Source organism: Coturnix japonica, chromosome 13, assembly GCF_054131305.1.
Source record: "Coturnix japonica strain WE chromosome 13, WE-NBRP24, whole genome shotgun sequence".
In the NCBI taxonomy this organism is placed as follows: Eukaryota; Metazoa; Chordata; class Aves; order Galliformes; family Phasianidae; genus Coturnix; species Coturnix japonica.
This window is the reverse complement of record NC_140675.1, coordinates 19,413,460-19,436,573: the sequence shown is the minus strand read 5'-3', so window position 1 is coordinate 19,436,573 and position 23,114 is coordinate 19,413,460. Positions and strand designations below refer to the sequence as shown.

At 53.9% G+C, this 23,114-nt stretch overlaps 4 protein-coding genes across 15 annotated transcripts in view; all 4 read right to left on the bottom strand.

Moving 5' to 3' along the window:
• RAB11FIP3 (RAB11 family interacting protein 3) overlaps positions 1-4,161 on the bottom strand; it is a 40,407-nt gene extending 36,246 nt beyond the window's left edge. Inside the window, exon 1 of one of the 2 annotated variants that reach the window (XM_015877191.3) lies at positions 3,463-4,161. In XM_015877191.3, coding sequence (XP_015732677.2) covers positions 3,463-3,756 — 294 coding nt within the window. In that variant the 5' untranslated portion in view covers positions 3,757-4,161. The remainder of the gene's footprint in view (positions 1-3,462) is intronic. The other variant, XM_015877192.3, reaches the window with a different exon arrangement.
• Positions 4,162-4,443: 282 nt separating this feature from the next.
• On the bottom strand, positions 4,444-10,150 carry DECR2 (2,4-dienoyl-CoA reductase 2). 5 transcript variants are annotated; one of them, XR_014933953.1, is made up of 9 exons: positions 9,734-10,150; positions 9,586-9,654; positions 9,344-9,514; positions 8,124-8,259; positions 7,656-7,780; positions 7,325-7,418; positions 6,932-7,036; positions 6,281-6,498; positions 4,444-5,557 (listed from the first exon to the last, which is right to left on the bottom strand). XR_014933953.1 is itself a non-coding variant. In XM_085514384.1 (9 exons), the coding sequence occupies exons 5-9, from the start codon at positions 7,716-7,718 to the stop codon at positions 5,523-5,525; spliced, it is 486 nt and encodes a 161-aa protein (XP_085370510.1). In that variant the 5' UTR covers positions 7,719-7,780; positions 8,124-8,259; positions 9,344-9,514; positions 9,586-9,654; positions 9,734-9,843; the 3' UTR covers positions 4,444-5,522. The 5 variants fall into 5 exon arrangements, 3 of the variants coding, with proteins under 3 accessions (XP_085370510.1, XP_085370509.1, XP_015732705.2); XR_014933954.1 differs by having other exon boundaries at positions 6,310-6,498; XM_085514384.1 differs by having other exon boundaries at positions 6,310-6,498; positions 9,734-9,843.
• A 406-nt stretch (positions 10,151-10,556) lies between these two features.
• LOC107320908 (nucleoside diphosphate kinase D, mitochondrial-like) lies at positions 10,557-11,941 on the bottom strand. The gene is made up of 5 exons (XM_015877233.3): positions 11,825-11,941; positions 11,200-11,330; positions 11,015-11,116; positions 10,824-10,936; positions 10,557-10,726 (listed from the first exon to the last, which is right to left on the bottom strand). Exons 1-5 carry the CDS (start codon positions 11,916-11,918, stop codon positions 10,606-10,608), a joined length of 561 nt encoding a protein of 186 aa, XP_015732719.1. The 5' UTR covers positions 11,919-11,941; the 3' UTR covers positions 10,557-10,605.
• An 832-nt stretch (positions 11,942-12,773) lies between these two features.
• The window catches only part of XPO6 (exportin 6), a 37,178-nt gene continuing 26,837 nt past the window's right edge, over positions 12,774-23,114 (bottom strand). For 6 of the 7 annotated variants that reach the window (XM_085514344.1, XM_015877185.3, XM_015877186.3 and 3 more), the window contains 11 exons: positions 22,429-22,521; positions 20,746-20,890; positions 19,543-19,689; positions 18,743-18,932; positions 17,847-18,002; positions 16,538-16,652; positions 15,901-16,072; positions 15,309-15,470; positions 14,531-14,629; positions 14,031-14,261; positions 12,774-13,484 (listed from right to left, as the gene is read on the bottom strand). In XM_085514344.1, the coding sequence (XP_085370470.1) occupies positions 13,383-13,484; positions 14,031-14,261; positions 14,531-14,629; positions 15,309-15,470; positions 15,901-16,072; positions 16,538-16,652; positions 17,847-18,002; positions 18,743-18,932; positions 19,543-19,689; positions 20,746-20,890; positions 22,429-22,521 (1,612 nt within the window). In that variant the 3' untranslated portion in view covers positions 12,774-13,382. The remainder of the gene's footprint in view (positions 13,485-14,030; positions 14,262-14,530; positions 14,630-15,308; positions 15,471-15,900; positions 16,073-16,537; positions 16,653-17,846; positions 18,003-18,742; positions 18,933-19,542; positions 19,690-20,745; positions 20,891-22,428; positions 22,522-23,114) is intronic. The other variant, XR_014933942.1, reaches the window with a different exon arrangement.

Sequence of the window (23,114 nt, the reverse complement as noted above, 5' to 3'; positions counted from 1 at the left end):
ATGATGCCAATCCACCTCAGCCACTCCAAGCAGCCCCAATCCCACAGCACAGCAGAGCTGCCAGGGGATGCTCATTGCTGCTTCCTGCCCTTGAAAGCTTCTGTCCTGTAAGTGGTGCTTTGAGCTTCTCCTGCTCAGCCTGAGTTTCCTGCTGGGCTCCAGGGAGCGGATTTCCCCAGCTCCTGGCGTTGGGTTTTGCTCCTTCCTGAATGGAGCCGGGATGGGACTGAGCAGGAGGAGCACAGCAAGGAGAGCTGCACTGAGAACACCGCTATGGTCAGACAGGGAAACGCTTTGGGTTTGCAGGAGCTGCTGGAAGAATACACAGTTCTCCAAGGGCAAATCTGCTATCTGTGTCAGCAGGAGGCGAACAACCCGAGTACAGCAGTGACACAGAGCAAAGCACAGCCCCATCCCACTCATGGCCCCGAGCTGCTGGAACGCTCATGGCCCCCCAGCTGTGCTGCAGGGAGCAAAAGCAAAGGGAAGTGCCACGCACTGGAATGTGATACGGCTTCACCCAGCTCTGAATTGCTCACACTCACGTGGAGGAACCGGTCCGGTGCTTCTCAATAGGGAGCCTGGGTGGGTGCAGCACAATGGGGTGCAGAGCATCACTGCCTGTCCCAGTGCCAGGTTCAAAGCCAATCCTGGCTGAGCACAGGCAGCAAAGGGGAGTCAAAACGGGGGTAAAATTGAGAGAAATTACGCAGGCAATTGGTGTAATGGCTCTCAATTACCGGCTGTATTGGGTTACATAATGATAGCAGAGCTCTGAAACGCTCTGGAAGTGTTTATAGCTGAAGAAGTGTCAGGATGGCTCCAAGTACAGAACTGCCGTGTGCTGCTGCAGCCCCAACCTAATGGGTCAGTGGTCCCAGATCCATTCTGCTGCTTACAGCCCTGGGAACAGCCCATCCACAGCAATGCTGCCAGGATTCAGCCTCTGCTCACAGCACAGCCCTGCACAGGGGGCTCCTGTCTGCCCACCCAGCCAGTGCTGTGGGTCCAAAGCTCCCATCAGGTAGCAAACATAAGGACCCCCCCAACCACCCTCAGCCCCCTGCCAGGACCTGGCCCTGCTCCCTGCCCAGGTTTTGGGCTGCATCTGAGCTCCCAGAACACCAAAAGGAAGGATGGAGGCTTCTCAAAGGAGCTGGTGGATGGGATACAGTCATCCCAACGCAGCCTTTGAGTTCTGATGGGTGATCCCTCGGTCTGATTACAGCCACTGATGTTATCACAGAGATCTGCCCGCAGTGTGATACGCTCATAAGCCATTCCCAGCCACACAAAAAAAAGGGCCCTTTCAAAGAGCTCGGAGCCAAAAGTTAATAGGAGAAGCAAAAAGGCATCTGCCCTCCCCACTGTAGAAATAATCCCTTCATTGGAGAACTCGGGAGGCTTAGAAATGAAAAGACTTTGTGCCTAACCAGGATCCACTGTGCCCAAGCAAGAAACACTGGGGGCCTTGGAAGCTTCTCCCAGCACAAGGAAACGGCTTCAGATTCACTTCTTACCCAAAGCTCACAGCCAGAGTCCATCCATCCATCCATCTGAGCCCACAGCATCACATTGCAGCTCTGCTCCCAGCAGCAATTAGAGCAATTAAAGGTGCAGCCGCACAGCTGGAAGCGATTTAAGCTTCACTCGCACTTGTGCAGCCTGCAGATCCACTAAAGATGCTCACAGGAATCCTATTATAGGCAAAAGATCAACGGGGGGGATGGGGAGGGGAGACTGAGGTTCCTTCGTGTAAGAGCTGCAAAAGATGAGATCTGATGGGGGATGATGGAGGGAGCAGAGGGGAAGCTCAGGGCCAGGCTTATCAGCAGTGGGGTGGGGGGGAAGCTAAAGAGGGAGATATTGGCCCAGGGGTGGGAGAGAGAGAGAGGAAGGCTGATTGTCAAGGAGGGCTGTAAGGAAATAAGCAGCCCATGGGTATAGGGCTGGGAATAAAGGCCAAAGATCTGCCAGAGCACAGAAAGCAGAGGGGAGAGCTAAAATAGGTGAACTGAGCTGAGCTGCTGACTCTGCTGAGCAGAGGGACCCTGTGGTGCAGCAGGTTGGTCCACCTCCAAGCATCTTCTACATCAAAACCAAAGAGAAAAGATAGGGATGTCAGCAGGAGGGATTCTGCTGGTGCTAAACACAGCCCACTCCTCCTCCTCCCCTACACAGCACAGCAAAGCTGGTAAGGAAACACAGAGCTGCTGCAGTGGGACAGGTAGAGCCCAGCCTCAATTGGGGTGAGCTGGGCTGGGTTATTGCACAACACCATGAGGCAACAGAACCCTCCTTGGCAGGCACGGCCCCACCTGAGGCTGCCAGCCCACAGCTCCAGAGAACAACAGGCCTTTAACAACAGCTGAACCTCCCAGTGCTCACCACACAGAGGAAAAACATCCTTCAAAATTGATGAGAACGTCAGCTTTTATGGCACAAACGGCAGCTGGGTTCTCCCCTTTGGTGTTTAGCTAAGAACTGCTGCAGCCAAACAAGCAGCACTGAGCTCAGCAGCCCCATGTGTTCACAATGACAGTAAGGGGGCACAAACCAGCAGCCAACACATTAATACAGCCCAGCTGAGCAGGCAGCTCCCAGCAGCCCAGAACCTGCTGCACACAGACCCACATACCCCTCCAGGCAGATTCATTTCTGCACTGACACAATCTCTGTATCCCCAGGAGCCATCAGAGCTCTGCACCCTGAGCCGGACCCTCCTGCAATGTGCCATAAAGAAGAGCACAGACAGCAGCATCCATAGGGATGCCCAGGGCAGCGCTATGGGCACAGCATCTCCCGGCTGGCAGCGCGGTGCTCATGGCTTCCCCCATCACCGCGACATCACCCCATGGCACAGCACGGCCGGCTGCCCCACTGCTGGTCGGACATCACAGAGATGCTGTATGGAAGAAACAGCTCTGCTTCCTTCTTAAGAGGCGTTTTTGCCGTGAGGACGTGGACAAAAACCCTCCTCCTCCTGCTGCTGCTGCTGCTCCCAGCCCTCCTTCACACATGGTAATTTGCTTTGTCATGCCGCTGGTACAGCCCGGGATACGAGCACCGAGCACCGAGCAGAGCCGGGCACGGAGCTGAGCTCCCAGCAACGATTCACGCCTCGAACCGGCCCGTCCCCGGCACACGAACCCACCCGTGCAGCACCCGCAGCCGTCTCCATTTTGGGTCACAGCTTCATGTTACAGCGCATCTCATGTGCCGGGAGGAGGAAAACGGGAGACACGTGAGGCCGCAGCGAGGCCGGCCGGGCTGCACGGGCCCGGGATGGCACGGAGCCTCAGCTCGTATCACAGCTCGTATCGCGGCTCCATTGAGGTGCGGCTGTTATCAAACCTCCGGGCCCGGCCCCGCCGCCCCGATGGCAGCGCAGCACCGAGCGGTACCGGAGGAGCGAGGGCGGGGAGCGGCGGGCACACGGCACGGGACGGGCTCCGTCCTCACCTGCTCGGCCCCGTAGGCTGTAGCGAACTGCACGAACTCCTCCACCCGCACGAAGCCGTCGCCGTCGCGGTCGAGGGCGTCGAAAACGGGGCGCAGACGAGGCTCGTCCTCCGCGCAGCCCCCGCGCCCCGGGGGGGCCCATGGCGGAGTCCCCGCCGCCGGTTCAGCTGCCCATAGCGCCGGCTCCGCTTCCGACTCCGCGTCCAGCTCCGGTCCCAGCTCCGGCCCCGCTTGTTCCCACCGCGGCCCGTGATGGAGCGGCGCTGCGGGCGGGGCCCGTTGTGGCGGCTCCATGCTCACGGGCAGCGCTCCGCCGCCCGCCCCGCCGCGTCCCGCCGCGTCCCGCCGTGCCGGCCATGCCCCGCGCGCATCGCCCCGCTCACATCGCGGCCGGAGCCGCCGTCGGTGCCGCCGTCGGTGTCGGGTCCCCGCGGCTCCGCCCGCTCCCGGCTTTGTGCGAGGCGGCGCCGGCCCCGCCCGCTTCGGCGGCACCGGGAGGGGACGGACCCGAGGATCCGCTCCGCCCGATGCTGCGGGGCGGCACCGCGGGAACGGAGGGGGCGGCGGCACCGAACGGCACCGAACCGACACGACCCCCAACGCCGCCCGCCCGCCCCGCTGCGCCCGGAGCAGCCGCCGGTGAAACACCGGATTTACCCGCGGCCGCCGCAGTAGCCGCGCGGTGACGTCACTCGCCCACCGCGGCGCGGAACGGAAGCCCCGCCCACTCGGGGACGGTCTTAAAGGGGCCGCGCACCCACAGAGCACGTGGGGAGCAGAACCCGGCCGAGACACCGCTCAGCTGCCAGGACCTGCAGCCCCTCGGCACAGCACAAAGGGCACAAAGGACCCGACCCAACCGGCTCCGTATCACCCTGTGCCCGAGGACGAGGCACACACCGACAGCTTTGGGGGCTGGAATGGTCACAGTGGATGTAGGATCCACCCCCAGGCAGGTGAATAGAGGAGAAGTGGCTCAGCTCAGGCTGGAAGTTCTTTATTTGTGGCCTAGAGGAAGGAGCAAAACCTGTCGAGTCTACAATCAAGAAGGAAAAGAAAAGGGAACTTCAGCAATCGTTAAAATTAAGATTGAAAGAAATGAGGGAAAGCTAAAAAGCTGCTGGCAGCAGTGGGGGGGCACTGCAGGGCCCCTGGAGCACACACACAGTGCGGCTCCTCATTGCTCAGAAAGGGCTGGATTTCTGCTGGCCTGATTCAGCTTCTGCTGTGGGGTCTGGATAAAGAAAGGGGACGGCATCAGATTGGGGTCTGTGCCATTAGGGCTGACAGACAGTGGGGGGATGGCAGACAGACAGGGGGGGGATGGCAGACAGACAGCTCAGGCTCAGCTGGTGGGATGGGACCATCCCTGCTCAGCTCTCATCTCCCACCACCCCTGCTCCAATGGAAAGGACAAGGACACCCCAGGTTCCTCTGCACCAACCTCAGGGTGCTGCTGCTCCAGCCAGGAGCCCCCAGAGGAAGCGAAGCTGCCCATCCACCTGCCAGAGCCACCTCGGTCTTAGTTTGTCTCCAAGAGCTCCCAAGCAAAGGCTGCCCTGAGCGCTGCAGCTCATCTGATCTTGTTCTGCCAGCAGGACAAGCTGCAGATCTGGCAGCAAGTAACGACAGTGGGGAAATGCACAGCTTTTCCCAACCCAGATTGGGCTGAACTATCTGCCATCCCTAAAAGGAGCTGCTGCAGGAGTCCCGTGCTGCTCCCAGGCAAAGAAAGGGAAGAGAGCAGGAAGCAGACAGATATCCAGGACTGGGACTCCAAAATAGCAAAACCAGACCAGACGGTGAGCACCACAGCCCATTGCCCTCCACTACCCTCATCACCTCTGGCACAGCAGCTCAGAAGGCTGTAACACTGTGAGGTTGGGGTATGCTTGCTCCCCTGCAGCATCCTTGGTGCACCCTCCCCCAGGGAAGAGTGGGATCAGCAGCATCACCACATCGCTGCTCTCAGCTCCTGCTCTGGTGATTCCATCCCGAGACGTCCCAAGGAAGCAGCATTCAGTCACATTTCTGTCCGTCAGTCAATCCCAGGCTGTCCATCATTGATTCTTGTTTGCTCCTGCAGCCCAGACATCTGCAAGACAGCAGGGAGGTCAGCACACATAGCCCTGCCCAAGGACAATACAGGGGGAGAGGGCTGAAAGGAGACTCCTCCCTCAGAAAGCACCAAACATGACAATGAGCACCATGGGCACATGCAGGTGAAGTAAGTCCTGACTGCAATGCAACCCCAACACAAAACATGCTGCAGTAATTTCTGGGCAGCCTGGGCTGGTGGTTGGTGACCCTGAACACAGAGGGGGGTTGAGACTAGATAATCATCGTGGCCCTTTTGAACCCAGGCCATACTATGATTCTATGAATTCTCACCAGGAAAAAAAGGGAGGTAGAGGCTGTCAGGACTCTGTAAGCAATCCTGCTGATGGGGCACAGAAGCGGGCATTGCCTTGACCCAGGGGATATTTAGAGGTGCCCAGACAATACACTCCAGCAGGAACAAGAGATCTGCCCACCCCACAGCTCATCCCACACACCGTCCCTCACTTGCTTAAGCAGGAACTGGTTGCAGGGGAGAGCTGAGACCCACTCAGGACAGCCCAGCACCAGCCCAAGCTGTGGCACACATGGCACAATGGCCCGAGCCTCAGGAGAGGCAGAGCCTGGCACAAGACCAAGGCACTGCAAAAAAGGCAATGCAATACCCACTGGTACTGGGTCCATGCCTCTACACCACGGGGCAACAGGGTTTCTGACACAAGCCCTGCTCTAATCCCACAGAGGGGGAAAGGCACGTCACCTAAAGTTTAGCAGAGGATGAAGCAATACCCAGCAAGGCGGAGAAGCTGTTGGCAGAGGTCAGCCAGCTCCCACCATCCACGACCAATGTGGTGCCAGTCACGTAGGAGGAGAGGGGGCTCGCCAGGTACAGCGCACTGTGGGCGATCTCCGTCTTGTTCCCCGCACGCTGGAGGGGGATCGTGTCAAACTGGTTGGAGTCCTGGGCAAATTTTCCACCTAAACGATGGGAGAAAGAACCAGCCATGACCACGAGACCTCCTGCCCATCACCACTGCCTGCCAGACACTGCCTGCCAGCAGCGCTGCTTGTGTGGTGTCAGTTGCTGAGAGCCCCAGGGAAGTTCAATGAGATGCTGGCACAGCCCTAGGGATGGCCCAGGGACAAAGAGAGTTCAGTAAAGGGATCCCAAGCACAGCTGTCAAACTTGTAACTGGATGCTGTAACAATGAGCTCAAGGCATGAGCTCTCTGAGCCTTCCCAGCCTCCAGGGCTGAACACACTCATGGATGGACTTCAAGAGCTCAGCCCCCAGGCACAGCAGCTACCTGCAGCACATCATATGAGCTGTGTGGCACAGGTGGTCCATAGCATCCCAGAGAGATGCCAGCAAAGCATTGCTGAGGCACAGCCAGGAGCCCCAAGGCCGTACCCAGCCTCCGGAAGCCCTCGGTGCCTGTGATGGGGCCTGGTGCCAAGCTGTTCACTCGGATGTTGTTGGGACCCCACTCCACAGCAAGGTGACGGGTCATGGCATCTGAAAAAGAAAACAAATTACAAGAGGGATGAAAAAAGGAGAGCAAAGCCATCCCAGCAACTGCTGTGGGAGGGGGGGAAAAAGCCAAGGGAGGTTTTGGCCAAGAGCAAAGGGCCCTGGAAAGGAGAAGAGCCCCACATCAAGCACAGGCATGTGCAACACTGCACAGTAACCACACTGATTCATATTCACCTCTCCCATCATGGACATCTTCCCACCCCAATACCCTGTAGCCTCCTTACTGGGCCCATACAGCTTGCAGAAACCAAGCAAGGAGCACTTAGGTACCTATAGCAGCCTTAGCAGAACCAGCGTGCACCTGAAGGGCCTGCCCTCGGTAGCTCAGAGTTGCTGTGATGTTAACGATGACCCCACCGTGGTCCTGGGGAGAGGAAGGAGATGCAGAATTAGGAGGGAGTGGCATGAGGGCCACATAGGAGTATGGTGGGCTTCACTTATGGTGAGGGGTCTGAAGTCCCCAGATGGGGATGGACTGGATTCAATGAGAAGGGCAGCTGGCACAAGTTGACAGAGCAGTGTCTGCTCCCTCCCACCCTCTATGACTCACCAAAGCGTGCTTTGCACAACACTACCCTCCTCCTTACCAGGAGACACTTACACGGAAATATTTCTCAAAGAGGACTTTGGAGGTGTTGAAGGTGCCAAGAGTGTCAATATCCATCACTGTTTTGAAGGCATTGAAGGACAGAGCACTGGCTGGGCACAGGAAGTTTCCTGCAGCACCTGAAGACAAACAGTTGGGGTCACATTAATAAGGAGGCTTACGTGAGGGAGACAGTGAGCAATACTGCTTGGGTAAAGCTGGTGATGAAATGGAAACGGTTCCAATAATGGCTTGTAGATCTAGGTATGCAGAGATGATTCACAGCGAGATCAATACAGGCCAGTCTCTGGTTCCTCTGAACCCATTCCCTCTGCACTGCTCCCAAGGGGCTCACACCATCAGATGCTCCCCAGAGTAAAGCAGCATAACCCAGACAGAGCAAACACAGCCCCTGTGCTGGAGCACACCCTGCCTAACACACAGCCTGTGCCAGCCCTCCCACTGCCCACTCCAGTGGCTCACCATTAACCAGGATGTCAATCTGTTTGAACTGTTTCAGCGTCTCATCTACAGCTGCCACGATGGTTTGTGGCTGCCTGACATCAACAGAAAGAGGCAGGCACTGCTGCCCTGTGGCTGCCACCAGCTTTTTTGAGGCCTGGAAAAAGAGAAAAGCGAGATTCTTTCTGGGTTTCCATTCTCCAGCAGGGACCAGACACAGATCTCATGCAGGCAAGCAAGCCAGGCAGAAGCTGCATCCCTGTCAGCACACAGCAAACACAGGCATTACCCACATGAACACGAGTCGTGTGTTGTCCTAAAAGCAGCTGCATTTCATCACAGCACAGCCATTATGTTTCTAAACCAAAAATGCCAATACAGCCCTTAGGCAGGGGAGAGAACTGCCTAAACACAGCCAGGGCACCTGGGGGAGCTCCTGCACATTGTGTCCCATGTGGGGGACAGATCGCTAAGTCCAATGGCCTCCATAGACACAGCACACCCCAAGCAACAGCTCTGCAGGGCAAGTACAAAGGTTGGACGTCAGCGAGGCCTTAGAAATAAGTAACCTTTAGATCTAAAATGTGAGTGGGTCAAAGGACAGTCACTAACCAGCAGTTATCAGGACTCTGCCTGCAAGGCAGCTCAGCATGAAGCCATCTCCAAAGCGTCTCCACAGCACACAGACTGAGCCACAGCCACACACAGCAGCTGGTGATGATCTGTATGGGCTCCTCAGGCTGTTCTCTGAGCTCTGAGCTGCCCACGATGCAGGTCAAGGCCTTGGGAAGCAGCCCCTGAGCACTCAGAAAGCTCCAATCCCCCAGGGCTAAAAAGCTGCTGAGTTTTGCTGCTTGTTTTCTGACACACGAGCGCAGCCTCAAAGCTATAGCAGGGCTCAGAGCATCCAAACCACTGTATGTATAACCTTTGGGAAAGGGGAATCACAGAATGACCCGGGTTGGAAGGGACCTCAAGGATCATGTAGTTCCAACCCCACTGCCTGGCAGGGCCAGCAAACATTCACATTTACTAGATCAGGTTGCTCAGGAGACCCCATAGAGACCCCATAGATCCCCACAGAGACCCTATAGACCCCATAGATCCCCATAGAGACCCCATAGACCAGGTTGCCCATGGCCCCGTCCAACCTGGCCTTGAACACCTCCAAGGACGGGGCATCCACAACCTCCCTGTGCAGCCTGTTCCAGGCTCTAACCACTCTCCTAGTGAAGAATTACCCATAGAACAGCAGACGGGTTGGAGCTGGAAGGACCCTCTGAAGGCCACTCGGTCCCACTCCTACATGGACAGGGGGCTCCATCACAGCCCCCCCAGCCCCATAAGGCTCCGTTCTCACCTCTGCCACCCGCTGCTGGTTGCGTCCTGCGATGACGGTCCGACAGCCGTGCCTGTAACGGAGGGGCGGTGAGAGCGGCCCGCGCTGCCCCGCTGGGCCCCGCATCGCCCATCGGTCCCGTACCTCATAAACACCTCCGCGATACGGAAACCGATCCCGGAGCCGCCGCCGGTGATGAAGGCCACACGGCCTCTGTAAGGGGAACGAGGGAGTGTGAGAACCGAACCGAACCGAACCGGGCTGGCCGGCCCCGCCGTCACCTCGCACTCACTGCAGGATGTCGGGGCTGTAGAGGTGCCGGTACTCCGCCAGGCACTCATCGCTCTCCACGTCCGCCGGGGCCTGGGAGGCGCCGCGCTCCGCCGCCATCTTGGCCGCACTGAGCGACCCGCGCCCGCGCAATGCACGCCGGGATGCCTCGTCCCCCCCCGCCCCCACCGCAAGGCACGCCGGGAGCGGAAGTGAGGTGCTGAGCACGCCGGGATTTGTAGTTTGAGCTCGAAAAGCTGCTCTTTGCGCATGCGTGGGCGTCGGCAGCCGTCGCATGGCAATGGGGCCGGGCTGCAATGGGGCCGGGCTGCAATGGGGCCGGGCTGCAATGGGGCCGGGCTGCAATGGGGCCCGCAACGCCGCCCGCCGGGTATCAGAGTGTACACACCAGCTCAGCCCCGGGCCAGTACCATCCTAGTGACATCCCAGTGCTGCCCATTGCCCTCCAGTGACACCCAGTGCCTTCAGTACCACCCCAGTATCTCTGCATTAACATCCCAGTGCTGCTGTCCATTGACCCCAATAGCACCCCAGTGCCCCCAGTAACATCCCAGTGTCCCTCAATAGCATCCCAGTATCCCCCAATAGCAGCCCAGTGTCCCCCCAGTACCATCCCAGTGTCCCCCAATAGCATCTCATTGCCCTCAATAGCATCTCATTGCCCCCCAGTAGCATCCCAGTGCCCCCAATAGCATCCCAGTGCCCCCAATAGCATCCCAGTGCCCCCCAGTAGCATCGCAATGTCCCTCAATAGCAGCCCAGTGCCCCCAGTATCATCCCACTGCCTCCCAGTCCTCCCAGTTCACACCCCAGTGCCAACAATGGAAGCAGCAGGGAGGAGCAGTGTTTAATAGCACAGGGTTCTCCATGCCCTCATGGTCCATACGTGTACTGGCTGTCCCCACACTCCCAGGCCACCAGCTCATCCCGTTGGAACCAGAACCCAATCTCCTTCAACGCCGTCTCCACCGAGTCGCTGGCGTGCACCACGTTCCTGTGCAGGGATGGGGCTGTGAGCTCCCCAATGGGGCTGTGAGCTCCTCAATGGGGCTGTGAGGGGTCTCAGTGCCCCCCTCCCTGTGCTCCTTTACCTGCTGACGTGCATGCTGAGGTCCCCCCGGATGGTCCCCGCTGCTGCCTTTGCTGAATCCGTGTCCCCCACCATGGCACGTGTGGAGCGCACCACGTTGTAACCCTCCCACACCTGCGGGATGGGGACAGCTGAGCCCCACAGCCCCCTCCGCAATGGGGTGAGATGCCATGGGGTGACGCAGCTGCTCACCATGGCCACCAGCGGCCCCGAGGTCATGTAGGCCAGAAGCGCGGGGTAGAAGGGCTTCTGCTGCAGGTGCTGGTAGTGCTGGTCCAGGAGGCCCCGATCCGCCTGGCAGCACCACGGGGTGATGTGGGGACACCCAGAGGAGTCCATGCATAGTCCACACCCTTACCACCCCATAGCACCGGTACCTGCAGCAGCTTCATGGCCACCAGCTTGAAGCCGCGCCGCTCGAAGCGCCCGATCACATCCCCCACCAACCGGCGCTGAACCGCGTCTGGTTTCACCAACACCAACGTCTGCTCCCGTAGCTCTGGGGGGGCTGGAGGCCATGGGGTCACCGGTGTTGCACAGCCCCATCTGCAATCCCCATCCCTACCCATATCCCAATCCCCATCCCTACCTATATCCCTATCCCCATCCCCATCCCTATCCCAGTCTCCAAACCCTGACCCCATCCCCGCTGTCCCTGCGATGCCCCAAGGATGGAATGAGGGGGGCACATGCCCTAAAGCTGCCACAAGCATTGAGGACAGGAGGAGCAGGGGACAGGAAAGGGGATGGCTGTGAGTGAGAGCTCCCTGGGGGATGCTCCATATCTGCACCCGAGGATCCCAGCACCAAACCCCAAGGAGCGGGGATGCCGGGATGGGGCTCTGGAAAGGGATGGAGAAAGAGAGGTCCCCAAGGATAAGACAGGGATGGGACAGGGGGAAGGATGGAGACCGGGTCCTTAGGGGCAGAAGGGATGTGACCGGGACGGGGATGTGATGGGATGGGGATGGGGACCGCCCGCAGGGTCGGGGCGGGTCTCACCGGAGCCGTAGCAGCGCGGCGGCCCGAAGGAGCGGCGGATGCCGGGCTGACCCCGCAGCAGCCCCCGCGCCAGGCAGCGCCCCAGGGAGCCCATGGCCGGGCCGGGAGGTTCGGAGCGGAGCCCGGCCGCCCCGCGGGGAGGCTTTAAGGGCCCGGCGGGACCGGCTCGGCCCTCCCCTTAAAGCAGCCGCGGCTGCGGGGAGCCCCGGCCATGGGAACATCCCGTGTCCAACGAGGGCTGCGGGGAGAGGGATGAGTAGTGGGAACCACAGCCCCGCTGCTCTGCGGGCAGGGACACGAGCTGCAGCGCTGAACAGCTCGGGGAAACGCAGGGATCCCAACAAGCACCTCAGACAGCAGGGAAGGAGAACCGGGTTCCAGCAGCACGAAGGGCTCGCGGGTCCCATGCCGGGCTCTGGCCCCCTGCCAGCTGCTGCCCTTGATCCCGGCTCAGCCAGGGAAAAACACGCACTTTCACCCTCGGTCAGCAAACAGAGAAGAGCAACCAAACGTTTTGCAAGAAGCATCAGCAGCAGCACAGAGCGCTGGGACGGCAGAGGGGCAGGTGAAGCCCCTTCCACGTAGGAGCTGCAGGTGCTGGGACCAGCCCTTACCCTCAGCCCTTCCAGCTGCCTGTGTGCAGCCATCAACCCTTACAGCCACAGCTGTGAAGGTTCCAAGGTGAACTCAGGCCCCAGACAACACAGAGCTCCAGCATCTCACCCTGTCTGGATTGGCACAGATGCTTTAACCTCACACTCCTCCAGCCCACGTTGCCCTGTGACACAACCTCACATGTTTGGGGATGTTCCTCCTGTGGGCTGATCTCGATGTATTCAGAGAGCAGGATGCCAAGGGAGCAGAGATCCCAGCAGGGAACACAGGTGGAAGGCGAAGGCGCTGGGCACAGCTTAGTGACAACCTGCAGGGCAACTACAACAGAGGGAAGTTCTTTAAAACAACGAAGTAAGCACTTTATTTCCATGAAGCACGTTGGTTTAGTATCACAATGGAATGATGAGAAAACGTCTTAAAAAACAAAATTAAACCAAAACAAACCCCCGAAGAAGTCTCTGATCCCCGCGCTGACAGCAGGGAGGTTTTCAAGGCAATTTAAAAAACAAAGGGAGTGACAGAAGTGCCCAGACAGTCCCGACATCACATCACAGACCCCTCCTCCTCCTCCCATAGCTGGGCGGGGGGGGGGCAGGAATGACATGAAGGTTCAATTGGCTGAAGCAGTCTTTGGCGCTCCTGCCTCACCATTGGGACACACGAGGTCTCTCAAGACGGCTCCATTGACATCTCTGGGTGCTCTGCAGGTGGAACAAAGCCCGGCGAGGTGCCATGCCCCGCATATAGGAGCTGAGACGCATCCTGCAGCCAGCACCGAGCCAGCTGCAGCCTTTGGGATGGGAGAGAAGGAAGCGTGGTGCATGAATCCAAACAGATGTGCCCACCCGCAGTGCTGACAAAGCAGCCAGGAGAGAAGGTGGTGGCAAAAATGAGACGTGGATCTGTTCCCTACAGTGATCAGAACACGAGTCCAGTGCAGTAACTATAGTTTCACAGTTCCGGGGGGCAAACTGTCATTGCAAAGTCTGTAGTAACGCAGGTCATTCACCAGTCTGTGCACGTTCTGGGTAAACGATGGCAGGTCCTGGAAGGGAACCAACAACAAGTTGTACCGCAAGCACAGCAATACCCACAGGCCGTAGGGCAGCAGGGAACAGAAAGGGAGCGCCCAGTGCCCCCATGTAGTTCCATGGGTCTCAAATCCCCAGCGTCTCCCATGGGAGAGGAACCATCAGTGGACAGTGAAACTTCAGCAGACTGAAAGCCAGCTGTACTGCTATGATGCTCCAGAGGGAGGTGGCCATAACCCTCCAACATCTGGCTAGCAGCTGGAGCAAGGCTTTGGCAAGGATCTGTGTCCCACTAGCAAATGTCAGGCTACCCTGATGAAAGCTCAGCTCCCCCTAGGGAATGTATCAGAGCTCTCACTCCCACGGAATAAGTCCAAGAGATGAAATGGCAACTTTGCTACCTACAGCAACGAATCCAATGTGAGGGCATTGCTGACTACGCAAGTGTTTGTACCAATGGTACCACTAAGGAGCCCATGGCTATTGACCACCACACTCTGAGAGAAGCACTGCCCAGCACAGGAATCCTTGCCCCCTCCTGCAGTGCTCTCCATTCTTACCCTGTCCATTTTGAAATTCCTTCCCAGCACATTTTTCTGGTTGGAGTCCACACCGTCACAGCTGGCCAGGAACTCAGGGAGGAAGGCTGAGTAGAAGCCATCAAAGTCCACCGAGGCCATGTTGTAGGTGGCAATGCCAATCTCCTCCTGCAGCAGGTCGTGGGATTTGTGGACAAGCACCTGGAGCAGCACGTTCACAAACTGGAACAGCATGGTTGTCCGAAAGATCTTCTGCATGGTGAGAGGAGGACACAGTCAGGCACCTTCACTTTGACCAGCAACATCTTCACCACAACCACAGCAAAGGATGCAGTAAACAAGCCCCAAATCCTGACCTTCAGTTTGCGAGACACGTGGAAGCCTGACAGGCAGCCTTCCACTATTACAAAGCCATTTCCAGCCCCCTTGGATTGGAATGCTCTCGCCTTTAATCGCCCTTTGCTTGGCACTGCTCCCAGTTTCAGAACTGCACCTGCCCACTGGTAAAAGCTCAGACCCACCTTGTGGTACAGCTTCTGCTTGGTGTTCAGTGTCTCCAGGTAGAAGAGATTTTGCTTGAACAGGTGAATGTCGGGCTGCAGGAAGGACTGACCAAATGCCTGCAAAGCAGAATTGAAGGGAAGGGATTGATACCATAGTGAATATCAAACCTGACAGGCAGAACCACTCACAGAACACTCAGCTTTTGCACCAAAGCAGCAGTACCCAAGCAGTAAAACTGGCCCAGCAGTACCAAGCAGCCTGCAGCTGATACTGAGACAAGTCCACCAATGTCTCCCCCAAAACAAGATGCTGAGGCAAGTGAGGAAATGTTAAGCTGCTACAGGACAAAAAGAAAGAAGCTTGGGTAGCTCAGGACAGGGACAGCTCTGGTCTCCATTGACAATAATGCTAAAGTAAAGAAAGCCCAGAGAGGAGAATCAGCACAAGAGCTCCCTCCTCACACGTCTACCAGAAGGTACCCAGCCTCCATAAGCACTTCTGGACAGGGCAGCTCAACAGAGCCTTCCCCTCTTGCAGCCTGACACGTGGCCCTCTGCTCTGGGGTTCACTGCCCTCTGACTGCCACCTGCTCTTTGCTTCCAGAGCACAGTGTGAGCATGCTGCTATTTGCTCTGCAAAAGGGCCCCACACCAGGCAGGCTGCAACAGGCTGCTCATGATGGGGCTGATTTTTTTTCCCTGTGGTTCTGCATAAAACAGCCACATTTAATGCCCTGCCAAAAGCAGTGTGCGTTCTGTTGCAAAAACGACTCTTAAACTACTATAGTGGAGTTACCTGCATGATGGCACTGAACTGTGCTTCGTTCTCCATCTGCTCTTCTGCCACTCCCCTCTGGACACTGGCCAGAACACTGGATTTGAAGAAGTACCGCCAGTTGTGATGGAGGACTCTGAAAAGCAGCTCGAACAGCTCTGCTTTCACATCAGGAGATGAGCGCTAGGAGGAAAGAAGAACACCTCAGAAGAGGCTCCTGTGCTGGAATCCCACTTATGCCCTGGGTCCCTTTGTTGGCAGCACCCTGCTCTGTGGTGGCCCTCCAGGAGCACTCTGCAGCCGAGGTACCAGAATGAAGGATTTCCCTTCTATGGAAGGTATCAACCTCAGCAACTGCTGGATCACACCTTCATGCTAAGAACACATAATCCAGTTTTGTTTTACCTCCTGCTCTGAGCATGTCTGTACCTTCAGTGTATTCAACAACCTCTGACAAAACCCTCCACCCACACTGCTTCCAAACTCCCCAACTCTCCCTGTGCTGGGACTGACATTACAGCTCCTGGAAAGCAAAGTCCTCACTTGCTCCCCACAGCCCCAGCAAGGCCTTCACTTCCCCCTCTGCATTCACCTGGTGTGAGAGCACTCCTACCTCCGCAATGATGGGGTACACCTGCTCCATGCACAGTGAAATGACACTGGGTAGAAAAGGCTTGAATACTTGGCCTGGTTCCTGCACCACCACTTGCAGAATTTTCAGAAACTTCTCCACCACCCGACAGCCAGTGCTGCCCTCATGGAGGATGCTCTCTGCCAGCTGCTCTCTGCAACAAAAAATGAAGTTGTTGGATGGAATCTTTCCCTGAGATCTGCAATGCTTACCTACCAAATTGAAAGGGAAGCAGACAGTGTCTCTAAGCTTCCTCAACTAATACAGCCTAAGAACATTAAGTCACGGAAGGGAGGTAGGTATTGACTAAGGACTCATAGACACTTTTCCCTCACAGAAGCTTTAGGGATAACAGGGGTGCACAAAAACACTGGCTGATACAGGTAATGCCAGAGTCCAGTGTTCAGTATCACACACTCCCAATACTGTCAAGTCTCTGGGAAAGCTGAAACAGCACATCAGGTACATGGGCCATCATGCACAGACTGGGTCACTAAAACCTGGATGCAGAGGAAGAAGTGCAACACTCTTTTCTTTAGGGACTGGGATGTGTTTAGTTAGCTGGCCAAGATAAACCATCACCAGGGATGAGAAAAAAGTGACCAGCACAAAACAATACCTGGTGAACATATTTAGGAAAGTCTGTATGATCTGCTCAGTGAAAGGCACTCCCATCTGCACTCTCAGTCCTTGAAACAAAGTGAGGAAGAAGCTCAGCATCTCATCCGTCACATCTAAGGCAGAACAGGAAAGCAAATAGAGTGCGTTAAGGCAACATTCAAACACATGAAAAAGTCTTATGTGATATCTGCTCATCCTGTACAGGGAATCCCATTTATTCCTGAAAAATTAGCAGCAGCTTCGCCATTAGAAATTGAAATCAATACTTGGACAAGTACAGTCAGCATCAACAACACAGAATAAGTACAAGGGCCCTGGGTCTGTCTGCCTACACAGACTGCTTGGAGAAAGCTCTTGCAATGACCTGGGCTTCAGCAGCTCCCTGCACACAGGGTTAACAGGAAATGCAAGGAAATCCACAACAGCTCAGTACAGCTTGAAGTGGCCAAGAGAGAGAATCCAGCTTTTTTTCTTTTTTCGGGGGGAGGCTCTGAGAAAATCCTTCTGACTTCAGAGGTGATTCTCAGCAGAGTTGCACTGCACCACAGCTAATCCCAGTATGCTTTACTGAACAGCCACAGTAAGCTTCAATCACTTGGGTCCTGCTTCATACAGCCTTTTATAGCCAACACAGAATGGGTGAGCAGCCTCATACAAGTGAAGGCAGCAATTCACTGGAGTCACAGTTTGCTGCCTTGGATCCTTTCTGTGTCTTTGTATTGGCATTTCACTGACAAGATCCCCACCTGACTCCAGAAGTTTGTTCTGGAATGAGTGGCTCCTCACAAAGCTGCTGCAGCCCCATGCAAGTGATCAAACACAAAATGTAAGAGCTGGCTATAAGATTGCCAAGCAGCAGTCCTAGTTACATTGACTCAAAGAATGACTTGGGTTGGAAGAGACCTTAAAGACCACACAGTTCCAAGCCCTCCTGCAGTGGGCAGGGCTGCCACATCACCAGGTTTTGCCCAGGCCCCATCCAACCTGGACATCTTAGGAGCCCATCATAGGTGTAGTATTTGAAAGCTCTTTTGTGCTCATGAAAAGCTCCATTCCTTTTCACTGCCTGAACACAACACAGGGCATCTCCACCCACTGGAAGTGTGACAAGTCCTCATGACTGTATTGTAGATGACACCAGATCTCCCTTTCCTCTTCTGAATCAACCCACCCACCAGGACAGACCTGCATTGCACAGCAAGCCCACACACTTCACATGAACACCATGACCCTACACTGATGGGCTCTGGGTGTTATTGGGAGGTGATAAAGCTACTCACAGCATTAAACCTGTCCTATGGTTATACCTGACTGATGAATGAAAGCTGGGAAGAGGGCTAGTGAGACCTGCACGGATTCTTGCAGCGACTGATAACAGATCTGCCGAGATTTGGTGGATTCTCCAGAGATACTTTCTACAATATCTTCTAAAACGCTGAGCGTCTGATGGATGATCACTTTGGCTGCAAAAAGAAAAGAGGTGATACTTCCTGCATACGTCAAAACTACCCACAGGCAAAAAATGAAGAGAAGTTCATGTGAGCTGTACTTAAAATAACACACAAGGCAGCACATACATCAAAGCCCAGGTTGGAGTCAGAAGTGTTTCTAAAGTACATTCACATTTTAAACATTTAAATAGGCTCAGCCAAGTAACAGTGGCAACTTGCATTCTTAAATTATACAGGCTTACAACCCTACAGACGCACTCACTGCTTGAGAACTAAGGTGCATAGTCTGAAGGAAGCCATAGGACAGCATTATTTCCAACACAACATAGATTAAGAAAGAACAGTCAAGAAAACAGAAGCTTATTTTGATAGCAAAATATATTGCAAATCTCTATTTGTGGAAGTAACAATTGGAGCAATACACAGTCACTGAATAAACTAACCCAGAAGTCCCAGCATTAGATTGCTCAGCATCCCCAGTGCAATCAGTGCCATTCAAATTTCTATTACAAACTCACTTTCCCTGAGCAACTGAGGAAGATGGAACAGTTTGCAGCAGCCTGGGGTGAAAGCATCCCTTACAAACCATAGAGGAAGTGTTTCTTACACAAAAACAAACTAATTGCTCCTTCCCATGTGCTAAGCAGCTCTCAGCCAAAAGAATTATTGGAAAGACAGCTCAATGACTCCCTCCGACAGTTAGCACTGCAACTGCAGGAGGGCCAGCACACACTAAGAAACTGGGTACTTACTGTCCTCCATCTGCACTTTCCTCTGTGGCAATATAGCATTGGATTTCAATTGGCGATAGTCCCTCGTGAGGGCAGAGATGAGGCTGGTGTGGTTGGTGGAGCGAACCGCCCACTGCTGCTCACTCTCCGGAAGATTTGGCCAAGGTAGCAACAATACATTTGATAGTGCTCTGCATACCAGCACCTGGGCCTGGAAACGATGAAACATGGAAGTTTTCAGAGTTTTCTATTCACTCATAACTCACAGACACCCTTAGACTGACATTTTATGGCTGCCCAAAGCAGCAGTTGTGCCCAAGTGACAACCAGCAACTCTGCAAGGTGAGAGAGAAGCAAAGCTCCATGACTTCAGAGCTGGAGTCAGCTCTCATCTCTGTCTGCCCTTCTATGCAACAAGAACTCAACGTTCCTTTTATCTCCAAAACAAGACGATGCCAATTCTGTTGCTCTGTCTGGTTTAGACAGGAAGCACCCATGTCTGTAAAGCACTTTGTCCCCCCATGCTAGTGCCCAATGCAACAGAATCCCCATCTTTGCTGCAGCTTTTTCAGTAATCCTAATACATTCATTTGGAGTGAGGTATACAGAATGCTAACAGAAGTTTCACCAACTCTTTCTGTATGACAGAATCAATATGCCAGTACTGCAAAGGTAATACAGTCAGGGTCTGTGTCAGCAAGTGAGAAATGAGTAACATTTAAGAGTTGCAACTGTGTTTTTTCCCCTACGCTGCAGCTTGAAATAGATAACTATTGACAAACTGCCACTATGATTCCTCCATGTAGGCAGAGCTGAAGCACCTTATCAGGAAGCCGCTGGGCAGAAGTGTCTGTGATTCTGTTGAACACCTTCTGCACTGCAGGGATGCTGATCAGGAACACCGGTCGCACCGTAGTGGCTAAGGAGACCAGCAGGTGGCACGCAGACAGCAGCAACTTCTCCTGCACCTGGAACAGAGGGGGCACATGGTCAGGATGCCCAGGACCATGAGGTCTGACATCTGGTGACAGACAGCACAGGCAGCTGCCCTTACCAGGCTTCTGCAAGCAAAACAGCACAAGTATTTTTATCACAAGGGTGGTCACACACTGCAACAGGCTTCTTAGGGGTGGCTGATGCCCCACGCCTGTTGCTGCTCAAGGAAGCATTTGGATAATGTCCTTAAGGTCTGCTTCAACTTTTGGTTAGTCCTGAAGAGGTCAGGCAGTTGGACTTGATAGCTTTGTAGGTCCCTTCCAACCAGAACCATAATAATACTGTGGAAAAGAGATTTCCCTGTTTTCAAGCCATGACATGCCTGTAAGTTGCTTACTGTCACAGTTCTGGTTGGGATAGAGTTAACTGCCTTCATAGAAGTTCATGCAAGGCCGTGTTTTGGATTCTTGATGAAAGCACTGGTGTAGCACACTGGTGTTATCAGTTGTTGCAGAGCACAGCTTGCAAAGCCAAGGACTGCTGTGCTTCTCACACTGCTGTGCCAGCGAGGAGCTTGGGGTGCACATGAAGGGGACTCAGCCAGGACAGCTGACCCAAAGGGGTGTCCCACACCACCACGGTGCTACACTCAGCACTGAAAGCTGAGGTAAAGAAGGGGGAATGGACTGATGGGAAGCAGGGAATGAATTAATCCCTCCTTTCTCTTAGTTTTCATGTCCTTTACCTAGAAAACCGCCTTTATCTGAACACACAAGTTCTTGCACTTCCAAATCTTTTCCCCACCCCACCTGAGCAGTGTGTGAGCAGCCCAGTGATGCTGAACTGTCTGCCAGGTTAAACCACACCACTTATTTTTGCAGTAGCAAAAAAAAAGTATAATCATCTTATACTCAGCATTGCAGGACACACACGTTATGGCTCTGGAAAACACATCCAGCAGCTCTCTGACTCACACCTAGAACACACTGTGGTCCTGTGCACGTTGTTCAGTGCCTAAGCCCAACTACATCACCACAAGAGCCTTGTGCTCTCCATGGACAGCCCCAGTCCAGTGCTGACACAGATACCTTTGAACTGATGAGGGGTGTGATGGCCTCCAGAGCTGTGGAGACAAGAGAGATGAACTGCTCCGGGTTCTGCCGATGCACTTCACTGTAGAACTGTGCCAGCCAGTGTGAGTAGGCTTGCAGTGCAGCCAGGGACTGAGCGTGGCTGTGGGGAGAAAGCAACCATGAACTGACATAAAGCAAACACCACAGGACGACAAGTGCCATGACACCCCAGCCTCAGTGCTCCCATAATCAATTCCCATATTCCCCAATCCCACAGCATGAGATTCATTTCACACGCCCACTTCATTAGTGGAAAGAGGGGGAAAATGCAACTGCCTTACAGAAGTTTTTGGGCAAATAGCCACACAGCTGTCAGCCTATATAAAACATTGTCCGACTGCAGCTATCCCATGCAGGGATAGATGAAGGAGGCTTTCCTGAATTAGCTATTTTCCTTTATATCTTGTCTCTCTCCCATCCTTCGTATATTTAGTGTCTCTTTCTCATTCATCCACTAACTGAAAACTGAAACATTCCCTGTGATTACATTACACGGCCTAAAATCCTTCTTCATCCTGGGCCTGGACATTCAGAGGTGTGCTGCCACTGGATTCAGTCACCAAGTAGCAGTATTAAACCAACAGGACAAACCAATAAGGTCAAACAGCCAACTGGTGGGTTGACTATAATTAGAATTTATAATTATACTTTGGCAGAGTTATCTCACGTTTTTGAGTCAGGAGACTCTTTGGGGATCAGACAGGTGTCCTCCAAGTATCTGGCAATGTACCTTTTTTAGCCTGGCACTATAAAACAGAACACAGTTTTCTCAAGGACATTGGACCCAAGAGCAAAGGATGAGTTCTTCTAACAAATACAAAGAGCTTCCAGAGCTGTTTTAAATCAGAAAAAGAAGACACCTTTGAAGAAATATCATCTGCATAAAGCTAATTGCCAGTCACTTGGGACTAGGAAAAATCCAGCCTAGTGTGGGTTTAAGTGAGCTGTTATTCATACAAACTGAACAAGCAAAACCTTAAATTCTGCTTGCAGAATGCCAGCTGGCAGTACCAGGTTTGTACAACACTGCCATTTACAACCAAAGGTCTTTAAAAGGCTGTTAGAGCGGTGTTCTATTACCAGTGGCATCAAGATTTCACACTTAATGTCAGCTTCTGGACTGAAAGCACTCATTTGTTTCTGAAACGGCCTGCACTGCTGGAAGGCATACATTCATTTTGGAAGCCAAGGACTTGAAATTTTCTACCGAAACATTTTGACTTGAGCCATAAATTTGACTCTGGCAGCACAAAATCCATAAGCCTCAAATGACACAACAACCATTTCTTAAAATATCACAATTGTACACTTACTTTACCACCTAATCACACTGCAGATGAGCCAGGCTTATACACTCATCAGTACACATCGGCTTTTAGAGCTTATACAATGGGCGTTTTTACTGCTGATTACAAATACATTTTTCTTCAAATAGCAATCTGAGGAAACAGTGGTTCGAATCACTGGCAGCAGCCTTGGCCTTGACCAGCCAGTGCCCTTGGTTAGCTAACAATCACAGTTTGCAGAACACTTTCCAAACAAGTGGTTAGAGTAGAGGTAGGAGACCCAAAGCTGCCTCCACCCCACACAGGTACCAAATCTGTACATAGTAATTTGAATTGTGCATCTCATACTCACACATCAATAAGGTCGGGTTTCAATACAGATGGTACTGCAGTTTCAATGTTGTACAGTTTAATCTGGGATCCATACAGCGTTACTTTCACCAACCTGCAAAAACATGAGTACGAGGTAGTGCGACAGGACTGCAAGATGGACACACACGTGCAAACCAACCTGCCCATCTTATCTGAACACAGCTCTTGACAAGCCTGTGTCAATATTTAGCTACTCTGTAGATTAGATGTAGGCTATTTCCTTGCCTGTAATAAGATGGAACAAGTTTGATGTTCCTGCATGGAGGTGAAGCAATAAAAGCAGCTGTGCACAGCCCTGAATTTGAAACTATACACTAAGTTTTGTGGAGGGGAAGAATCAAATGCCTGCTTTCCAGTTTCCAAAGATCTTTAATGGAAAGAGACTTTGGTGACTTAGTTAACAGAGACGTAACTGAAGCAATCACAGAATCATTTAGGTTGGAAGAAGATCCAGAATATCTTCAAGTCCAACCATCACCTGACCTACTGAGTCCCATCACTAAACCATCTCCCTCTGTGCCACCAGACTCCACACCCCACTTCAATGCATCACAAGTGCAGATTTTGGAAAACAAGTACCTTTCTACTGACGGATTTAATCCCTCCTGCCAGTTATTTCTCTGGGTAAAGGTTAAAAAAGACAACTGGGGAACTTAGCACCAATGA

Bases quoted from the DNA above. Each gene is read 5' to 3' on its own strand.
- DECR2 (XM_015877219.3), bottom strand. From the start codon at position 9,831: ATGGCGGCGGAGCGCGGCGCCTCCCAGGCCCCGGCGGACGTGGAGAGC. The intron at 7,781-8,123 runs GTGAGCCACTGG...GTTTGTCTTCAG, and splicing joins GATTGACATCCTGGTTAATG to GTGCTGCAGGAAACTTCCTG. The intron at 7,037-7,324 runs GTACCTAAGTGC...TTTCTTTTTCAG, and splicing joins TTCTGCTAAGGCTGCTATAG to ATGCCATGACCCGTCACCTT.
- LOC107320908 (XM_015877233.3), bottom strand. From the start codon at position 11,918: ATGGGCTCCCTGGGGCGCTGCCTGGCGCGGGGGCTGCTGCGGGGTCAG. The intron at 10,937-11,014 runs GTGAGCAGCTGC...CCCATCCCGCAG, and splicing joins CGGGGCCGCTGGTGGCCATG to GTGTGGGAGGGTTACAACGT. The intron at 10,727-10,823 runs GTAAAGGAGCAC...ATCCCTGCACAG, and splicing joins CTCAGCATGCACGTCAGCAG to GAACGTGGTGCACGCCAGCG.